The 21,010-nt window shown below is 45.9% G+C and overlaps 1 protein-coding gene across 5 annotated transcripts in view; it reads right to left on the reverse strand.

Annotated features, from left to right (window-relative positions):
• Positions 1-21,010, reverse strand: part of MYO1C (myosin IC) — a 51,570-nt gene that overhangs the window by 14,038 nt on the left and 16,522 nt on the right. For 4 of the 5 annotated variants that reach the window (XM_015646448.3, XM_015646453.3, XM_015646450.1 and 1 more), the window contains exons 2-4: positions 4,049-4,204; positions 3,353-3,468; positions 363-561 (exon numbers count right to left, since the gene is read on the reverse strand). In XM_015646448.3, coding sequence (XP_015501934.1) covers positions 363-561; positions 3,353-3,468; positions 4,049-4,204 — 471 coding nt within the window. Of the gene's footprint in view, positions 1-362; positions 562-3,352; positions 3,469-4,048; positions 4,205-12,672; positions 12,819-21,010 lie in introns of those variants that run through there. The other variant, XM_015646449.3, reaches the window with a different exon arrangement.

Here is a 21,010-nt window from a genome sequence, read left to right on the forward strand (position 1 = left end):
AGGGATATCTCAAGGCACTGCACACAGCTGGGGCTGGACACTAGAGGACACCACAGCACCAGAAAACAAACCCAGCCTTTCTGAGCTGCCCACTGGGATGTGCGCTTCTGCAGAGTCCTGCAGTGACCCAGAGCTCTTCCCACGCCAAATCCCCTCTTTCCCCGCACCCCATCCATGCCACAACTGCTCCTGGAGGGCTGGAAAGGGCCAGGATTGCTTTGGCTGGGAATCAGAGCAGGATTCCCTGGTGATGTGCCCACACAGCATTCCCAGGACACACCGTCACCGCCCCAGGGAGTCCCGCTGTCCCCAGCACAGGGAAACCGGAGCATTCCCAGGGCCAGGACTCGGTGGGGAGGTACCTCCAGGACGGGGTTGGACTGCAGCAGCCGATCCTTGACGGTCTCGACCTGCTGGCTGGCGGGGCAGGTGACAGCGTAGTACTGCAGGATCTTCTTGGTGGCCTCGGTTTTGCCGGCGCCGCTCTCGCCGGAGATGAGGATGCACTGATCCTTCCTCTCGGTGCGCAGAGAGCGGTAGGAATTGTCTGCGATGGCGTAGCTGGGAGGGAACAGCCGGGATCAGGGTGTTTGCCTGTGAAATCCCAGCAGAGACATCCCCAAAACAGCCCCAGGCCATGGGCTGGCTGAGATCACACAGCTCTGTACCCTGGTGACAGCACAGGACAGCACCGACACTGCTGGGCACAACCCAACCACCCAGCCAAGCTTCTGCAGGCTCATCACACAAATTGTCAAATCCTTTGAGACTGCTCTTTTCACCTTTTTTTTCTGACAAAAAAAAAGTAGAAATCAAGTAAATAGTGCAGATCAACAGGCTTTTCTAAATATAAATGATCTCTCAGCACTGGTCCCATGGGACAGAAGAGTTTTACACTCAGGAAACACCTTGTTCTCCACTGGTATTTTTTCTTGCTTATCTTCTAAGTGATGACACATTCAGAAGGTCACAAGAGAATTTTGCTATCTGGGTGGCTCCAGAGCTTCTCTCAGATGGTGGGAAGAGCTGGAAAAGCCACCACAGATTGTGGAGCACCCTGCAGGTCCCCTGTGCCCCACACACCAGGCACTTCCCCCGCCTGCACAGTCTGGCCCTGCCCTTCTGCTTCCTCCTTTGCTGCTTTTTCTTTCATTTCTGTGCTGTGAACAGACAGGATCTCACACCCCGAGTCACACACACTCCTACAACAGCAGAGAGCAGCAGGGGATGAGTGACAATGGTGACAACTGCTCAGGGGGAGAGGAAAAGGACAACACATCAGACACCCTCCCTAACAACATCTGCAGCTCTCACACACATGTGGTGAGCAAGCAGGTATTCTGTCTTTGTGCACCTGACAACCCTTTAATAGCTTGGCTTTTTTTTTATTTTCATTTTTTCTTTATTTTTTTCTAAACTTTCCTGCTGTGCTATTAATTAGAAGTAATCACACCAAAATAACAGCCGTGGCCTTGTCGAGTCTATTAATACTTGGTGCTAAAGCAACACCAGTGAGCTCCCTTAGCAACACAACTCACCCCACAAAATACATCATGTCCCTCTCTTCCCATCCAGATCCTGCCTCTGGAGCCTTTTGGAAAACAGCTGAATAAATGCAAATTTAATTTGGATTTGAAGAAGTGCCTCTGGCCCCACTGTGCCTTTATGGGACGGGTTTATGGCCCTGAGAGCTCCAGTCACACACAGACAGAATCACTGTAAATAAAGATATTTATGCTCCCATTTGCAGGCCATAAACAGGACAGGATGTGACAGATCTCTGGGAATATGCTGGGATCCAAGCCCATAGGGATAACTTTCCTCCTCTGAGTGTGATGCACTTCCCAGAAAATCCAGTGCTCAGCCCTGCACTTGAACTATCTGACACTGGAATAGAGATCTTGAACAGTTTGGACTTTCTAGAGTCAGTTTAGAAGAGGAGAAAGAGAAAAAAAAGACACCTGAGGAGTGTGCTGGAAAAGGAGAAGCCCAGAGCACTATGCTGCATTTTGATGCTCCTCACAGGGTTTTTAAATGCATATACAATCAAATCATGCAATAAAATAATCAAATAATGCAGTGGAGCAGCAAAAACAGTTAACAAAAAACTGTTTTCCCAGTGGGAGCAGCAGTTTCCAGGATCACAGTTCTCCAGGGTTCACTTATGAGCTGCACATTTTACAGCTTCTGAAGGGACTTGTTAAAAGGAGAAAGAAAACCTAAGAAATCATCAGCTACACTGTGATTTAAGTGGAATTAAAGCACATCTGCTCAGTGCTCTGTGCTTTCCCTGAGCATTGTCATCATCCTGTATCTACTGCATAATTAAAAACAGAGCCACAGTCCCAAGGACTTTCCAGAGAGTCCCAAAATTCACCTCTGAGGGCAGAGAAGCCCTTCCCTGACCTCAGGCAAGGTGAGCTGAGCAGGTTTGAATGCAGGGTTTTGCAGGTTTAATTCTCCCCCATCTGTGTTCACACAGTAAAAATCACATTTCTGTCCTAACAAATCCAGCTTCAAGCACTGAGACTTTCTCAAGTTATGGTGTTTCTCCCCCTCTCTGTGCTTGCAGCACATTCTGGTTTGTTTACTCTCCTGGGCTATGTGCCAGCAATAAGAAACAACCCAAATAGTTTGCTCAAAAATAATATAATTTACTCCTCCAAGATCTCAAAAATAAAAACCCAACAAAACACAACACAACATAAAAAACCCTCCAAGAGGTGCTCAGAATTTGGCTCTTAGTCCTGAAAAAAATCCATTTTGAAGCCATGTGGCCTCAGCTCTCAGTCATCTTTTTCTTTCAGCCTGACAAAAAAATTCAAACGCTTTCAAAAATAACTTTAAACCTCAAACTTTTTTTTTTTTTTAAATGGGAAATTGGGAATGCTCACCAAGCCAGACCATGTAAATAAATACATTCCTTGTTCCAACAGGCTGATGGTATCTTAGCAACAAGGGAAATACCAGATAAATATTGGTCAGGCAGTAACAGCAGAGGTAGGAAAGAAACCCCTACACACCAGAAAAATCTTTCCCCTGCTTAGCCCCAGACACAGAGACCCCAAATAACCCTGGAACAATGAACTCCTGTCCTGCCAGGGCTGGCTAAGCAACTCTGCAGCCAGGAAGGAACCAACTCCCTTTCCAAATACTGCTCCTGCAAAGGCAACTCATCCTCTTCGGAGAGAGGAACAGGAATAGAAAGAGCCTCACACCACACCCTCCAGAGGATCCTCGCTATCCCTAGGACTGCCAGGGCTGCAGCTGGGACAGGGATAAGTTCTGTTTGTCTCTTTTCACGTGTCCCAGCTGCGTGGGAGTGACAAAACCCACGCTGGCACCCACTCACAGGTGAGGAGAAACTTCATAGAAGCTGACGCCGCGGTACCGCTCCATGTTCTGCTTCGTGTAGATTTCCAGTTCCTTGTAAGGATTCACAGACACCAGCACAGAGCCAATGTAGGTCTGAAAAACAGAACAAAATGCAGGAAGGTTACAGGAGGTCTGGAGGCAGAGCTCAGGTGTGCCAGGAGGCTGGACACCCATCCTGGTGTGCTGGGGATGCTGCTGAGGGCTTCCAAACAGGGCAAGGGTGCTGAGGAAGAGAACCCTCAGCTTTGGGAGAGTGACACTGCAGCAGCTGTGCCAGCCATGTTATCCTTGCTGGGTAAAAAGTACCTCAAATGCTTTTAGGGTTTCCAACAAGCCACAATACTGGGTTATTTCTGGTACACATTTTGGATGGAGTTCAAGTCTGGGTTTGGTGGAAGTGAGTGAACTCAGGAGATGGAAGAATGTGGTGAGGGTTGGATTTTCAGGGCTGTCAGTGCCACCAGATCTCAACAGGAGCACTGCAGAGCATCCCTACACCCATCAAATGCCAGCACCCCAGACTGGTCCTGGCACAAACACCCATGGCCTGTGTCAGCTGCCACCACCACCTCCGAACACCGCTGCAGAGCAAAGCTGGGATTGTCCCGTGCAGCAAACACGCTCCAGGTCACTGAGGGACACCGTGGGGACACACTGTTCCTGTGCTACTCACATAGATCAGGTTCTCCTTGAAGCGTTTCCTCAGGTTTTCAATGAATGCAGCCTCACTGGTGAAGTTTTCCAGCAGGACAAAGTCCTGCACCCCGACACGGTCCCGGGCCGTCAGAGCGCTCTCCATGGTCAGCCGGATGCCGTTGGCTCCCAATCCCTGCAGCCAGAAGCACAGGGAAGTTGGGATGGCTGTGGGTTTGCAGGCAGTTCCCCAAGTCCACAAGAACCACAGTTACCCTTGGATAACCATATTAAAATGAGATATTAAAGTGGGATATTAAAATAATCCCGCTGCTGCTGCTGAAAACAGTCATTACAACACTTCATCCATTGTCTGCTCAAATTGCTTTGAGGGAAGACAAGTCAGCATTAGGGAAAAATTACTGCTACATTGCCAATAACTTCAAATCAATCAGAGAAACAAACATTTGATAAAGAGAATAAAACTTGGATTTCCTTTCCTAGGCATCCATTAGCAGGAGGGAGACTGCAATGTGTTCTCTCCTCTCTGATTTCACAACGGGAAGCTGTTTCGAGGTAAAGAATCTTTTATGACTAATGATGATTCACCTCAGAAGCAAAGAGCTTCACATTGCTGACCAATTTAAAGCTTTAGCAAGTCACCCAATGGGAAAATTCTGAGAAAATGGAGAAGAAATGAGAAATGGGCATTTCTGCATTCTGCACCCCACACCACTGAATTCAGACCACGACGCTGACGTGCATCGACAGACTCCTACCCCCAACCCTCTTTTAAAGGTTACATTTTCAACGTGACGTGGGTGAGACACAACCATCTGTGGAAAGCTCTCATCTGCTGATCCCTGACCTCACTGTAAAGCAGGGAGGGGAAATTTGCACCCAGAGGTGACTCAGTGGCTGCTTTCTGGGGAAATCTCAAGGGACAGAGATGGAGAAGATGAGAGGCACCACAGAAACCAGAGACAGGAGAAACAGTGTGTGAAACCCTCTGCCTCACACCTGCCTGCGTTTCCTGATCTCCCTCAGCCCTTCTTTGCCAACTGCTCACAGCAGCACCTTTGTGTGCAGGTCCCTAAAGCAGCTCGTGGCTCGGCTCTGGGGCACGAGGCCACTCAAAATGATGATGATGCTGGGACAGGTTCTTGTTTGCAGACCCAAAAGCTGGTTTATTAAGGTGCAGCTCCCAGCAAAATCCAGGGACAAGAGCAAGGATGGGCTGAGGGTCCAGGGTTATACATGAGGGGGTGTTTTGGAGGGCTAGGATCCAACGGGAGCAGGGGAAAATGGGGCATGGGTTCAGGACAGGGACAACCACTGGGGATTGACAGGGTGGGGCAGTGCACCAAAACAGGACCACCAGGGGTTCAAGGAAGGGAGAACATTCTGCAGGGTACACATAAATGGGAAATTGGGCAGGGGTGGTCAGGGCCAACAGGATAGCAGAGCCAGGAAGGAATTGACATCTGAGTGCAAAGACCTGTGGGATAAAGGATTCTCTCACCCCAACCATGGGAGGTATTACTTATTACAGCCTTTCCAGGGTTGAGGATTTTAGCAACTGGCCCTTGGGCCCTCACACTTCTCCTAAACCATGTTCCTGAAGCACTAAGTGGGATTTTGGGATGTTGCACAGACACCAGAGGGGTCTGTTCCTAAGGCAGGCTCATGCACCAACAGCAATCCCAGACACCCATCACAAACTAGGAATGCCAGACCCTCACAAAGATGTAGATGACTTTTACTGACTCACAGAGTTCCTTTCTGCACCTTCCCAAGATGTAGAAGTGGTCAAACCACAGGGACTGATGACATGCAGGGAGAAAAATAAACCCAGCCTTGGTCAGGAAGAAAATTTACTTGAAGTTTTGTTAAACAGTAATAAAAGCAAGAATCACTGAAGTATCAGTTTGGGTCAAAACAGGTGCAAATCCCTTCAGTCTGCAGTAGGTTTGACTCACCCATTTCTTGGTAAATGTTTTTTTGATTTGGTAAATGATTAGTAAATGCAGTTTTGCCTATTTCTGCGAGTTTTAATTGGCTTCCTCCCTGTAAGCCTGAGCAGAAGTGACTGCCTGAACCCAGCAGTTTTCAGAGAGGAAAATGAGTTCCTTCTGGAAATCTCAAATCCAGACCCGCTCTAATGGCTCAAACGCCACAAAGAAACATCATTTGATTTCCTGGTTTATTTTTTCCAATTAGTCTCATGGTCTGGAAGGCCTGAGCTCTAAGCTTGGAAAGATCCAGCCTGGGAGGAATTCTGCAGATACTGTCATGAAGTAATCATTCAAAAATGGCCAAGATTTTCCAAGCCAAGTCCTTCACAGCTTCAGCAAAATGCTCTGTCGTCTTCCACCCTTTTTGCCAAGGTGAGGAGAAAAGGGATTACCCTTGGAGAAGGAGGGTAGTGAGATAAGGAAAGGAAAATAGAAATAAATCACATCCAAATAAACTCTGCCCAGAAATTGGAATGCTTCTATCAGAGCAGTGCAGTCCTGGAGCAGATTTTGGCCAAGATGATGAGAACAAAAGCAAAACCAATGGAAAATAAGTCCTTTTCAAGTGGGTAAGTTTACAACTACGGTCCTAAAACACAGCTGCCTCAACAAGGACTGAGGAGAAACTTCCACCCTGGCACAGTTAATCCCAGTTTATATAATCCTGAAAACTTTCACAAAAAACGTCACTTGAGCAGCTCTTTCATCAGCCCCTCCCCTGCAGGCCAGGACAAAATGATCCCAGCTGTGCACATCCAGGAGAGGGAAGAGCCAATCCATCCCCCTCACAACACAGAAAATTCCACTCCAGCAGCCTCCTCTGGGACAGGCATTTAAGGCCAAGAACTTTCGGTTTCCTCCACTTTTTGTCTCCTCATTCAACTCCAACCTCTCGCCGTGAGAACAAAATAACGACCTCAAATCTGCAGCCAGCTTCAAACAGAACAAAAGGCAAAGCAACGCGACTGAAAGCGGCTTTTTGGTGATAATTAAATGTGCCCAGGGGATGTGATGCAGTCAGAGCCTCCAGAATATAAACTTTACTCTTGTACCCTCCCAAGCCCTGAGTTCAGTGCAAATATAAAGCCAGAGCTGAGCAATAGGCACTGCTCCATGCCAGCATTTTGCTTTATTGCATATGTCCAAGTCTACCAGCAGCTTGAAATGTCAGTGTTAACTGTTTCACTGCCACTGACATCAACAGATGGGCCATAAAAGGAGGTGAAAATAAACCCTTTTTGCAAAATGGAAACAGAACAGTCATGCAGAAGGAAGGAAGTGGGGAGGGAAGGCACTATTAAGAAAAAATAGGCACAGTGATGACCGTATGTTCCTGCTGAATGATGAATGTGACAGTAAGGCACTGAACAAATGAAAATAACCAAAATGTTGGTGATTTTGTGTTAGCAGGCAGACACCAGAGCTGGTGGCTGTAAATTAATGCTAGAAAACCCAGTCTGGGGGGGTTAAATGTGGTACAGTGGAGCTAATTAACCATTAAAGCAGTTTGTCTATGGACAACACTGATTCCCTGATTGTCTTTGCAGGGGATGAACTTCTTTGTGCCAAACCACCTCTGACTGATGTACATTTACAATATCCTCTGCTCCAGGTATGAGATCAGCTTGGAGCACTCTGAAAGCCCTGTGGCAGGGAATATATTCCAGATAATTGGGAGAACACAGGCTGTGGGGGTCTGATCAGACCCTTCCTCGTGAAAATCAGTTTTTCAGGGAGGAGCTGCTGTGACACCGAGGAAGGACCTTTGCAGCTGCATCCTTTGGTTTGCACTGACCCAGGACTTGTGCAATAAACCAGGCTGGAAATCTGACAGGGATTAAAACTATCTCAGATTCTTTGATGGTTTTAATCCAGGTCATTTTCCCACACTGGTCCCACGTGTAATGATGATGGCCAAGGATAGGCTAATGGGAAACCACAGCAGGGTCAGAGAGGAGCCAGGATTCAGCAGCAGGGCCAGTTCCTGATGCCTTGAAATGCTTGGGAAGCTCCCACCTAAGAGGCAGGTCGGGTTTAGCTAAAGCTCAGCATCAAATCCCTCCTCTGGGCTTTGCTGCCTCCCTGGCAGCAGGTAACACCTCCAAACCACACCAGTGCAACTCAATCAGCAAAACAAAGACCAAGAAAAAAGGATCTGCTGGTTTTCTCACCAGGTTTTGAACTAAATCACCTCCCTGTGGGACTGGGAGAGTGTCAGAGCCAGGGAAAGGAGGGAAGGGACCACAGGTGCCCCTCTAACAGTTATTTAGGGCAGCTCCACCACGTCCACATTATAGGTCCCCTATAGGGATCAAAAGGAGGGCCCAGCTGAGGATCCTGACCTTTGTAGGATGGGGGCACCCAATGCCACACCCAGCACAGGCTGCAAACAGGGAATGGCAAAAATCTGAGCAACCTCCACGTGATCCTGGTGGGCTCAGGAGTGCCTGTGCCTCCTCTCAATCCTTCTGCTGTCCTGAGGGTCACTCCCTTCCAGAGTGCCCACACTGACTTTGCCACCACAATTCCCAAAGCCACCCCACGGTGCAGTTTCCAGGGATTCATTCCCACTCTGGTTTAACCCACTCTTTGCTTTTCATGTCTTCTCCAGAGCCTTGAGCACAACAGTGGCTCGAGGCCAGGAAGGGAAAGGTCCCTCTGGAATGGTGGGGACCAGGCCAGTGCAATCAGCACCACAGCACTGCTCCCACATGGCTTCTTCTGCCCTGGGATTAAAGTTTGGGAAAGATTTTTCCACTGGTGTAAATTGGATGCTGAATGCAGCCTGCAGAGCCAGGTTTACATTGGCTGGGATTCCAGCTTTTCTTTGTGTTCATACAAGAGTCAACAAGACCAGAAAATACCTCCAAACTCCTGGGAGTACAAAACCACTCAAGACTGTACCAAGGAGTTTCCTAAACTGAACTGGGAAATCGCTGACATGGGATTGTGAAGGTGTAAACACATACTTTTCCTTTAAACTCTGATTAATGCCAAAGCATGATAAAGTTTTTCCTCTGCTTAGGACATGGAGAACTAATACACCTCAGAAATGAAAAACAGGACCTTTTGCTCTGCACAGCAAAATCCAAAGGATTCGAGTCAGCCGGGCTGGGCACTTTGGGGGAATTTGTGCTGAAGATGGGAGGGCAGCTCTGCCACGAGCACTGGGGTTTGGAGCTGATGTGAGCAGAGCAAGAAACTGCCCCCAGCTTTGTCCAGCAGCTGCTCCATGGCCATGGAATACCCAACATGGATCAAGGACTCATTCCCAGGCTCGATTTTCCCAGAGGGGATACTGGAATGGTTTAAAACTCAATTCCAGACACACTGAGGGAACAGGCAGCACCAGCAACTTCCCACTCCTTTCCATGACAAAACACCTGGAATTCTCAAAGTGAATGGACTTGTATGGAGCAGGGAAACTCCATAACTGATTCAGAGAGGGAAGTCACAACATAGACAGAATTTGTCTCAACACCCAAAAATGCATGTTGCAATATTTTCTCCTGGCAATGTATTTTTACAGATTAGTTGTATCCACTCAGGAGATTCATTGGAACATCCCCAGGAAGTGGCTCCATCTGGGAAGAGGCAGGCACCTTTATCTTGGTATCAAGTGCAAGATGATTGATCTGCAGGCTCCAGAAATAGTTACAAAGCCGGGAACGGAAGAACAGGCCAGAACCAAATGTGAGTGGAAAGGGAAATTCAGATTAGATTCTGGAAGACAATGCAAGCCTGAACCAAGAACGAACTTCTCGTGGGGAGGTGGCAGCTAAAAAACATTTGTCTCATGGATAGCTGGACATTCTTCACTGTCACATGCCAAAGCTGCAGGAAAGGCAAAAAAATTCCTTTGATTTCTACTTCATTCTACAGCCTGGGAAAGAGCTTGGAGACAACATGGGCCAGACAGCAGAGCAGACAAAAATCAAGTGTTGTAGCCAAGGCCTCATTTCCCAAGGTGCAGAATGGGAAAGCTCCTCTTTCCTTCTGCATGGAGAAAGAAACAATGAAGACAGTGGAGGTGGACCAGAATCAGGGATTTTGCCAGCAAATCCCTGAGAGATTGAAGTGCAGCCACTTCATCCATCCTCCTGCCTCACTGAAAATCAGCTGCTCATTTTGGACACAACTCTCTGTTAGTCACAGCTGGGTGGGAAAGAAGGTTCCCTGAGAGGCAGCTCTGAGTCTCCCTTAAAAATCCCCTGCAAGCAACCACGTGGATTTGTCTGTCCTTTCTGAAGCCACCTGAGCTAATAAGTGATCAGACATGAATTTGGCTTGTTTAGTAAAAAAAAAAATTAAATAACAAAAGGAAATGTTTTATATTTTGCTTTTAATTATGTAAGGCCAATGGAGTGATTTCCCAAAAGACAACTTGGGAAAATCAGAGCTGTCAGGTGGATTGGGATCAAAACCAGGTAACAACTCTGGTGACCCAGACCAGCAGAATTAGAGGGAACAACTTGAACTTGCAGCTGCCATGCAAGGACCATTTCTTAGAATTACTTTTTATTCTTACTTCTTTTAGACCAATACATCACCAACAATGGAATGTCTGGAGTCAGGGAACTCAGAACTTGGTTGCCCTCTGATTCTTCCCATCCTAACCAGATGGAAAGATGGAACTCCAGAACACACTATTCAAAAAAATTATGTTAAAGAGATAGAAATGCTACATCCTTGACTCATTGTTGTAAAATAATCATTTGGAAATTTTCCACTCTTTGAGTAGGGACAAATTGAAATAATAAGTAGGCAATATTACTTGTTCAACATTTATAACACAATTATACCTTCCAGATTTTACTTTGTGGGGGGATGAGTAAGGAAATAAGCAATTAGCAGTGAAAAGGAAAAGGCAGTTGTAAGAACTGATTTGAAGGACAGGAAAAATGTTTACCCTTAAGAGGGGTAATGATATTTCAATCAACAGGCTAAATATAAAAGAGCACTAAGAAAAATGAACTAGGCAAACCAGAAAGATCACCAGGGCTGGAAAAGTAAATACACTGAATTTCTATATTTAGGGAGCTGACATTTTTGCTCCTGAACAGATGGCACAAGCTGCTGCTGGTTCAAAGATGTTGCTGGTGGCAGCTTGCTCAGGAGACCTGTGCCCACAGGCCTGGGCATCCCACAGCAGCTTCAGAGGACAAACACATTTTAAAAAGGCATTAAAAAAAGGCAAAACCTCAGCTTGCTGCCCCTCCAAGTGAGTTTTGATGCTGATTTCCAGGACAGCTGAGCAGGTGAAGGGTGGCAGAAGCTCAGACACCAAGAGCCAGGACCTGCCTGTGCCCCATTCCCTGCTGCGCTGCCTGGGGAATGCCCGGCCCTGCTGGTGTCCCACTGGTGTCCCACTGCCAACCCCACTGCCAGCCCTTCCCTGCTGCATTCCACACCCCCACACAAACCTCTCACACCCCAGTGTCTCTCTGACAGAGTCAAACTTTCCAAAGAGAGCTCCAGAGCATTCCCGGGGCACGCGAAGGGCATTTCCACACCCACGGCTCCCTCGGAGAACATCGGGCACCACCCCGGGCACCACCTCTGCCTGTCACTGTCACTGTCACCAACCTTTCTCCAGGCCCCAGCACACCAGAGGCCAGCAGAAATACCCTGTGGAGCCCTGACACCTGCACTTCCACAGGGAAGGACTCAGCAGGTCCTCCAAGAGCTCTGCCCTGCCCTTCATCACTTTGTCAGTGGTCAACACCAGAATATTTGGGAAAACAGGCAAGGATCTCTGGATTGAGCAGGTATGGGACACACCAGCCCCATGCCAACTCTTCTTTAACAGAGAATTGCTCAAATCTACAGAAGTGACGCTTTCAACCCTGCTTTTCCTAAATTTGGTCACTTTACCAATTAAAGCCTTGAGCATTCTTATCCAGGCAAAAGCCCACACACTTTTTAATAACACTCTCTCATTCTTGACCCAAACATCCTCCAGAGTCAGTGAATTCCACGCCCCAATTATTCATATGAAAATAATCTTTGCATTTCTGGCAACTTTTAGCTTAACTCAGCGTCCCTGTTCCCATGTTACAACATAGGAAAAGGAGCTCTGTGTTCTCTATGGCACTGTTATTATTTTTTCCAGGTAACAATCCCAGTCCTCTCAATCTTTTGCCACCAACTCCTTTTCCCAAGCTCAGGGTTGTCCCATGCAGGGCCAGGCCTTCTGGCTGCTGCTAAAACACAAAGTTTTCCTAAACCAAAGCAGCCTGGAGGAAGTGAGTGGCAATGAATCCTTAAGCAGGTTCTTGATGCCATTCCCTAGGATGGCAGGAATGGGACAGAAGCCCTGGGAAGAGCAAAAGCCCAGCTCCAGGATGGTCCCTTTACGTTCTTGTGCCCAAGTGAAAGCTCCACCCTTTCTTCCCTCCTAAGGCAGAACTCAGCTTTCCCCCTCTCTTCCCACTTCCTCAGCTCCCACCTTGGCTCCCTCCTCCAAGCAGGTATTCCCTGGTTTTTTACCCAATTTCATCCCTTTTCACATAACCTTCCAATGCAGGGATCCTTCTCAAAGCATTTCACTTGCCTGCTGGAACCCTGGAAATGTTTCTCCTCTCTCCTTCTGAGACCAGACATGCACCTAAAAGCTGCAAAGCCACCAAAGGAGTTAAATAAACCTTACCCCGCCTCTGAACTTCATCTCTGCCTCTTGCAGCCCTTGCAGAGCCTTGGTTCACGCTGCTGCAAAAAGCAGCAATCTGAGGACAAGTTCTCTCTTCTGTCAGTTGCCTTATTTTTTTTTTATTTTTTTTAAATTTTTTTTTTTCATGGCATTTTCAGCGCAGTCAGAACTCCCTCCCTCCCACCAGCTCCTACTGGAGCATCTGGAGAGGGCGTTTTCCAAGGAGAAGGAGAACTCCCCTCCCAGCTCTCAGCAGCCCAGGAGAGGCAGTCCCAGGGAAACCAGCTGCGCTCTCCCTGTGGAGTTCCCGCTGCCCAATGACAGGAAAAAACGGAAAGACAAATAATCCCAGGCCCTGGAAAAGCTGGGGCTGAGCCCAGCACACAAACCACAGCCATCAGACAGGAGAGACGAGCTCTGGGACAGCAGCGTGGACAAACCTGCTCCCAGCCCACCCCAAACGCACAACCCCAACCCTGGCATTGACATTACCCTTGGAATCACCCCCTCAGGAAATCAATAAAATATAAATCATAAAGAGCCCAGGGTTGGATGCAGCAGATTTAGAATCACAGAATGGTTTGGATTGGGAGGGACCTTAAATTTCACCTATTTCCAGTTCCACCGAGCCCCATCCAGCCTGGCTCAGCAGTATTTTATTCCAAATTCCTCTGGAGCCAATCCAGCACCAAAACACCCACTTTACCTGGAAGTTCTGAGCTCCTTATTACAAAATCACCTGCACTACCAAGAGCTTTCTAGAGGACACAGTGAAGGCACTGCAGCTCTCAGTCCCCAGCCCTTGCAAACACAAGTTGCACATTTTGCTGTCTCTGAGCTCATCAGTGTTCTGTACTCAAATAGAATTATTAATGACCACAGCTACACCAAAAGTGTGAAAACCCCACCTCATTTCCCACCCACCTGCCCAAGATAAGGGCATTCTGACAAAAATGCTGCACAGCCTTCACTAGCATTAGGGGAAGTGAAAGACCATGAGACAATGGACACGAGCTGGAAGAAAGGAAATTCCAATGACTTATTGGGAAATTTTTTTTCCCAGTGAGTGCTGTCAAATACTGGAACAGGGGTCCCAAAAAGTTGCGAAACTCCATCCTTGGAGATATTTTAATCTCAACCAGACAATGTCTGAGCAACTTGATCTAAACTGGTCCCTCACTGGAAGTGAGGTTGGACCAGAGATCTCCACAAGTTCGTTCCAATCTAAAATTATTCTATGATTTTATTAATTATTTTGCTCCTCAATGGACTAAGCTGTGCATCCATCCTAAAATGAGTTACAGGTAGTGCAAACAAAGATCTAAATCTGTTAGAGAGGATGCCACCCCTCAGGTGTTCCAGGCAATTCATATTGTGAGCTGTCAAGCAGATTCTCTAATGGTTGAACATGCAGAGCCATGGAATGATTCCCAAGCTCAGCTGCTGATGTTTCATGACTGGCACTATCTGCACTCAGCCCTGCTTAACGAGTTTTTTGTTTGTTTTGGTTTTTTCCCTTCTGATCAAAATGCATCCTTCACAAATTCTGCTACAGGAAGGGTAAAGTCAAGCTCTGAAGTAAAAAGATTTAGAGCAAAAAAACTAAAAAGCTTTGGGCTCCTCAGAGGGGAGGCTATTTAAAAGCAAAGACACATAGCAGATGTTGTCAGTGGTTGGGTGCAGCACTCCCCTCTAATTAGCTGTGCCCAAGGCATCGATCCCAGAGATCCCGGCTGCCGTGGATGGCACAGGCAGAAAGTGCCAAGGATTTGGGATGGAGCTCGACTGCTGGGAGCACTGCAGTGCCACAGCTCCTCTGCCCTCTCTGGCTCCATTTGGAACATTATTTGTGGCTCTTGCACAACTGTGTTTGGCAGGACTTTCATTCACTTCTTATCTCACCTGGGTGAATTTTTAACGGCAGCAGCTTCAGGACGTGGCTCTTGGGGAGGTTTAACTTTGGGCTGGTGCTGAAGGAAATGGAAACTACTCCAAGCCCCTCTCCTGTGCACAGGTAAGATCTCAGAGGAGATAGAAATTCCATTTCCCAAACTGAGCCACATTAGCCATTACTGAAACACAACAGTGAGCCCTGAGCCAGTTTTCCAAGCATAATTAAAGCTGTGGCTGGCAGCTCGAATTCTTCAGGAGAATGTCAGGGCTCCACCAGCACTGCTCAAACCAGTCTAATTGTCACCAAAGAGATTCAGTAAAACTCATGTTACAATTCTAAGTACTAGCAGAGTTATCTTCACATAAACAACCTCACCTTTTCCCTAGTTTACACCTCCTAACACTTCTCAGATCACATCTCTTCACCAAATATGCCACATAAGAGAAGAATATACAACAGCCCAGAACTTAAAAGTGCATTTTTTTTACACATTTTGCTTGGGTTTTTTTTCATGCAGGGGAACCCTTTTATTTATTTATTCAATGGCAAGACCTTTACTCAAAATGCTTTTTTTCTGCAGCCAAACTACTGCTGGTGAAGAAAACACTCTTGCATGTGGGTTAGCTTAAATTAGGAAGGGGGGGGGGAAAAAAGTTGGAAAGCAGAGATAATTTTACTTTATAACATCTTGATCCTGGATTATGAAGGTGATAAAACCAGACTCTTTCTTTCTAGCAGCAGAGCCCAGCCCTTTTCTGTGATTTCTGCTGAGGATGGCTGGCAAGGTCTGGCTCACTCCAACAGGCAACTACAGGCTGAGGGATGAATCAAGTTTTCCAGGCCTCACCAGTTAGAAGTGACTCATTTAAACCCTGGATTAGAGCACTGGGATTGCTCTGCTCGTTGCAGATAAGCAGCTGATTCCATGCATACAATTTCACATTCAAAGCAAGGGGACTGGAAAGCTTTCCTGTCAGCCCTGCTCCGACAGGCTCGCAGGGCCGAGCGTGACTTGCTAAGCTACACCCGCAAGCAGTGGCTCTGCTGAAAAAATAAAGAGTTTGGCCCCGTGAAAACACCATCAGTGCTCCCCTCTGCAGGGCAGATTCCACTTCAAAATATAAATCTGGAGGTATGAGATTGGTGGCTGGGGTTTATGCTGTTCAAAAATCAACATGGATCACATCTATATTATTCCAGAAGGTGTTAAGTTCATCCATCAGTGAGTGAGTTCTGGATTTTTATAATATTCATTATTTCTGCCTTGCAAAAGAACTACAGAATAAGACACATTCCATAATTAGAAAGCACTTGGCAAAAATACCATGGGAAAGAAACCACCCTAAACAGGCCAGGAATTTGAGAGCCCTTCCTCTCACAGGTCAGAGGAACATCTTAATCAAAAAATAGAAATGTCTTTAACCTGTCACATGTGTCTCGGTGTCCAGACTATCCTGATCTAAAACTGATTAAAGTGCCTCACATTCCTAAAACACCCTAGAGCAGAAACTGAAGGTTCTGAGGGACATTTGTCCCACTGCTTAGGAAAAAACACCCTGTGTCCAACAGAGGATGAACATCTGACTGCAGGATAAGGATAAATCAACACCCAGCCAAAAAGCCAATGCTAAATATTTTAACAGGTTTGATAAAAAGGCAAAACCTCCTCCCTATATTATTAGTTCTGCTAAGAATTGTCTCTTCTCTACCCAGTTTTTGGATTAAAGCAGCTCCCCCTCCCAAGAGTGCTCTAAACAAGTAGTCAGGAACAGAGGTTTGAACTCAGGACATTGGCCCCTGGACACACAACATTCCTGCTCAGTTATCAAACTGCACACCTAAAAAGGTTAAACCAAAAGCTCATTATACTCACTCAAAATGTGCCTCAAGATGATCAAAGTTCCTTCATCTTACTGCAAACTTCATGACGTCACAAATGACTGAATTCCCTGATTCTGTGTGAAGGTATTTGCAGGGTTACAGACAAAACCTTAAAATTTGTGAGGTGTGGCCAAAAGGGTTCAAAAACCAGAAGACAAAGTCTATTTAGATTATTATTCTGGATTCTAATTTATGCTTTGTAATAACAGTTTTGCCTAAAACTGTCAATACTGGTTTTGTTTGTTCCAAGAAAGCTTTGTCAGTGAGAATACCAAACTTCTTTTCTTCCCAAGCTCAGTCTTTCACAAAAAAAATACTAAAAAAAAAGAGAATATTACAAAAAATGGAGATGCACACGTCTCCTTGGATTCCTACACTTTCTCTGCCAGTGCTGTTCCCTGTTTTGATGCCCCTGGTGATGGATTAAAAAGCACATATGACGGGCTTGTATTTAGTTATGGCTCCCGCACACACACAATAATTCTGGGTCTGTGACGTGAGAGAAAACAGAAACTGGGTTAATCTAACAAATTAAGATAAATTTTCCTTGTTGCTGCTTTCTGCTGAAGCAGTGAAACAGAAATGGCTGGCTGGCTTTGACAGTGGCCATCAGAACAAAGTCCCACTTTATAATTCCCAGATGCCCTTAATGTGATGCCAGTTTGTCTCATGCCCGTGGCTGCTCCCGCTCACGGCCCTGTCAGGGTTTCCCTGATTTTACAAACATGCTCCAATCCCAACAGCAATTGTTGCACTGACTCCAACAACAAAGTTTAAAGCCAGCAGTTAATTCCCTGTGCTCTGACACAATCGTTTTAAGCAGTTCCCCTGCAGCGGCCGTGGCAGGGATGGGGTTTGGAGGGAGCTGGTAACACAAACAGCCTGGCCCAGCTCAGCTGATGTGCATTCCTCCCGACTGACTTTCCAAACAGTCACTCCCAGTGGCAGGACCTACATCTTCCTTTTAAGGGGAAAAAATGTTTTCACAGGAAAAATTAAGTGTTCAAAGCCTGTGCATATCTCTGTGCTTCCAGTGACCAGTCTCGGCTTTAAAAACACGTTCTTGTCGCACGCAGAACAAAAACTTCTCCTTCCTTAATTTAAAGCTGTTCCTCTTTTTTAACACAGCCATTGGCTGTCTGCCCATCCCTGGCACTCTCAGGTGAAATATCCCAGCACACTATTTTTCACACAATCCAGCAGTGAACAGACAGCTGGTTTTCCAAAGGAAGGACTAAATCTGAGCGAGGAAAACACAATGAAAAAGAGCAGGGAATGTCCAGGCTGCAGACAAAACTTTACAGCTCACACTGCTGACTGACAGTTCCTATTCCTTCACATTTCTTTTCCTGCTTTTCTGAAAAGAGGCTCAGTGTTAGAAAGGGCTTAAGGCTGGAAAGCAGATCACAACAAAAACTTCTTGTTCCATCCACACGAGATAAGGAAAGAGTGAGCACTGGTGCTGTGCCTGCAAGTCAGATGAAGGAAACAGGATTTCCCTCTGCTACTCCCTGAGCAAGATCCCAAGGAAATGTTTCTAATAATAGGAAATTACTATATAAGGCCAGATCAGCACTAAACTGTTTGCAGTCTGGAGGAGAAGGATGTACAGGAATCCTGAGGAGGGACACACCAGGCTCACACATCAGGAGAAGGCAGCACATCCAGGGCTCCCCTCCACACAGCGGGACAGAGTTTAACCTGTGACTCCTCTGCTGAGCAGGGTCCTGTCCTACAGCCAAAAACAGCAACTAAATGGACAAATTAGAGTTGCTCTGTCCTTCTGTAATGCCCTTCCTTTTCCTCGTGGCAGGAAAAAGACAGAACAGACTTTTAAATCTACAAAATAACATTTGCAAAGCAAAGCTGAGCATGTCTGATTGGGAAAGGGCAGGAAAAGACACAGCCACATCCTAAAGCACAACCTGGGCAGTGCTGATGCAGAGGGAAGGCTGAGAGCTCCCCTTCCTGCCCTTCCTGGGCTGCAGATCCATGGAGCACAAACATTTTATGAACTGGACAATTATCTTACTCATCTTGGTTTAAACAGCAAAGACATTGGGCATCATTTAAGCTCATTTTTGCAGCATTCCCACAAAACTGCAGGAATTAATATCTCCTAGGCCAAGAGTTTCAGGAGCTACAGGCAGCTGTGCACATCCCAACAGAGCTGCCAGAGGCACTGGCACAACTTCTCACCATCCCTTCAGCAGACACCAAACCTGCAAGCCCAGTTAAAGGACAGATTTTCCTCCTTATACAAATGGAAGGGAGTTCCTACAACAATGCTCACAAAGGCCTCCTTTGGGTAAAGTGATAGAACTGGAAGGTTTCCCTGTGATTCCCATCAAGGGATATCTTTCCATCTCTGCTTTGTCTTTGGATAAATCCAGGAGATCCCAGTGCAGAGCAGCTTGCTGAGCCAACACAGCCCCAGAAATGAGCACAATATAAATTGCTAGACAGATTTATCACCCAGAGTTTTGGTTTGTTTGTTTGTTTTTCTCCCTGACAGTAAGTGATGTTTATGACAAGATGTACAAACAATTCTGTATCTGCATCCCTGCCACATCCTAAGTCTCTTCTCTGCAGAATGACAAAGCTTCCAAGGAAACACTGGGCCAAATCCCAGCCAATATTTTCCTGTCAGCTAGTGAGACCTCCTTGAGCTGCAGGGCTCAGTTTGCCACAGCAAATTAAAAAAACAAACAAACAAATAACAACAACTTAAAAAGAGAGCCCTAAAAAAACCCAACAACCCAGTCCACCCTTGTGAAAGAGTCACTGATGAGAGATTGGAGTTTGACAGCAAAGCTCTCTCCACATCACAGCATCAGGAGCTTCACAGTCCCCATGAAAACATGGCTGAGATTCCCAATTATTCCAAATTATTCCCAATTCCCTGCACTGTTCCACAGGATTCCTCCAGTGCCACCAGGATCTCAGCAGCTGCTTGCACCTTGTCCCCACAACACCTGGCCAGAAAAGGGTGTGCACTCAAAGCAGCAGTTCTGTGCCAAGAGGATGTTTCTTTGGACTTTATCTTTAGGGACATCTTGATTTCTGAGGATTTTTAGACTGACCTTTAATTTTTGTCCTGTTAAATACTTCACATCCTTGACTGCACAGCAAAGGGGAAAATGAGTGCAGGCAACAGGCAGGTTTTTTTCAAAGCTGGGAAACACAAGTTGTTATGACTCTGAGAGAAAAACAGCTACAAAAAAAGCTCTTATTTTAAATACTCTTATGCCTCTTTTCTCATGTAGTACTTGCTCCATAACAATTATAAAGCAATTCAGCAAGATGGCCTCTGCTGGTATGGCTTGTGGTCAGTGGCATCTGGAAGTTAAATCTGGAAAAGAACATTTTTGGGAAGGAGCTCCCTGTGGATTTAAGTCAGTACAAAGTCTCAGCTGTAAGGCTGGACCCTAACACTGTTGTAGTCCCTGTTTGTTTTTCATACCAGCTCCAAGGATGCAGTCACTAAGTTGTTTGCTCAGTTTCAAAGTCAAGTCCAGAAGAAATAAGATATTTGTCTTGGCTCTAAAGAGTGAGAAGAATCACAGGTATGAGACTGAGATTCTGAAAGCAGAGTTCATCCACCCCTATTAATGTTGTATGGACAGGATCCCAATCCTCCCCTGTGCCCCCAGTGATTGCAAAATTCTTCTCTGAATGCAGGAATTGTCTGTTTAGAACTGCCAGCACTAAAATAGAAAGTTTAAGTTGCTTTATTTTCTTTAGTAGGTTAAATCTGAAACCTAAGGAAGGCTACCTGAAAGACATCATTCTTAACTGTGCCAACACACATCATTTTACAGAAGTCCAAATACCAATTTTATCTACTGTATCAGACTGCTTTATAGGAAACAACTGAACTTCACTGGACTTTCCTGTCCTTTTCTCTTTAATTGACAACTTTCACCAACATATCTTTACATTAAAACAAACCACACCCAAAAATCACATCATTGGTACTGTGAAAAACAGTTTAAAAAGGAAATACCTCCCTCCAAAAGAGCCAAGTGAAATTGTTTCTTTTAAGGCAGCATGGAGCTTTTCCTTTTCATAAAGCTTGAATAAAGCTATCATGGAATTCCTAATTTGTTTCCAAAGCTATGAACTTTCCTGTTATGTGGAGACTGGAGCATAGGTAATATCTAGATTTTATGAGTATATTCAAGCTTCCAAAGTCAAAAGAATAAAGGTCAAATGACTAAAATGTTCCTGAAAAGCACAGGAGAGAGGCTCACACATGGAACATATTTGCTTAAATTTGGATTTTTTTATAAAATAGTTTGTACATGAGTGATGCCCCCAACAAATAACTAACCCTGCTCCTCTCTACTATTACTGTAACAACAAAATCCCTTCACCTTGACAGTTTATAGTAGGATAGAGATGTTTATATCAGTGTAATATCTGGGATATCAATCATTTGTACTGGAAATAAGGGGATATGTTGCTGTGAGCAACATTTATGTACTGATACAATTATATATGCCATAGGTTTGTTCTGTGGCACATCCACAGGTTCCTTAGGGAAAAAGCCAAGTCAGCAAC

Source organism: Parus major, chromosome 19, assembly GCF_001522545.3.
Source record: "Parus major isolate Abel chromosome 19, Parus_major1.1, whole genome shotgun sequence".
Taxonomy (NCBI): domain Eukaryota; kingdom Metazoa; phylum Chordata; class Aves; order Passeriformes; family Paridae; genus Parus; species Parus major.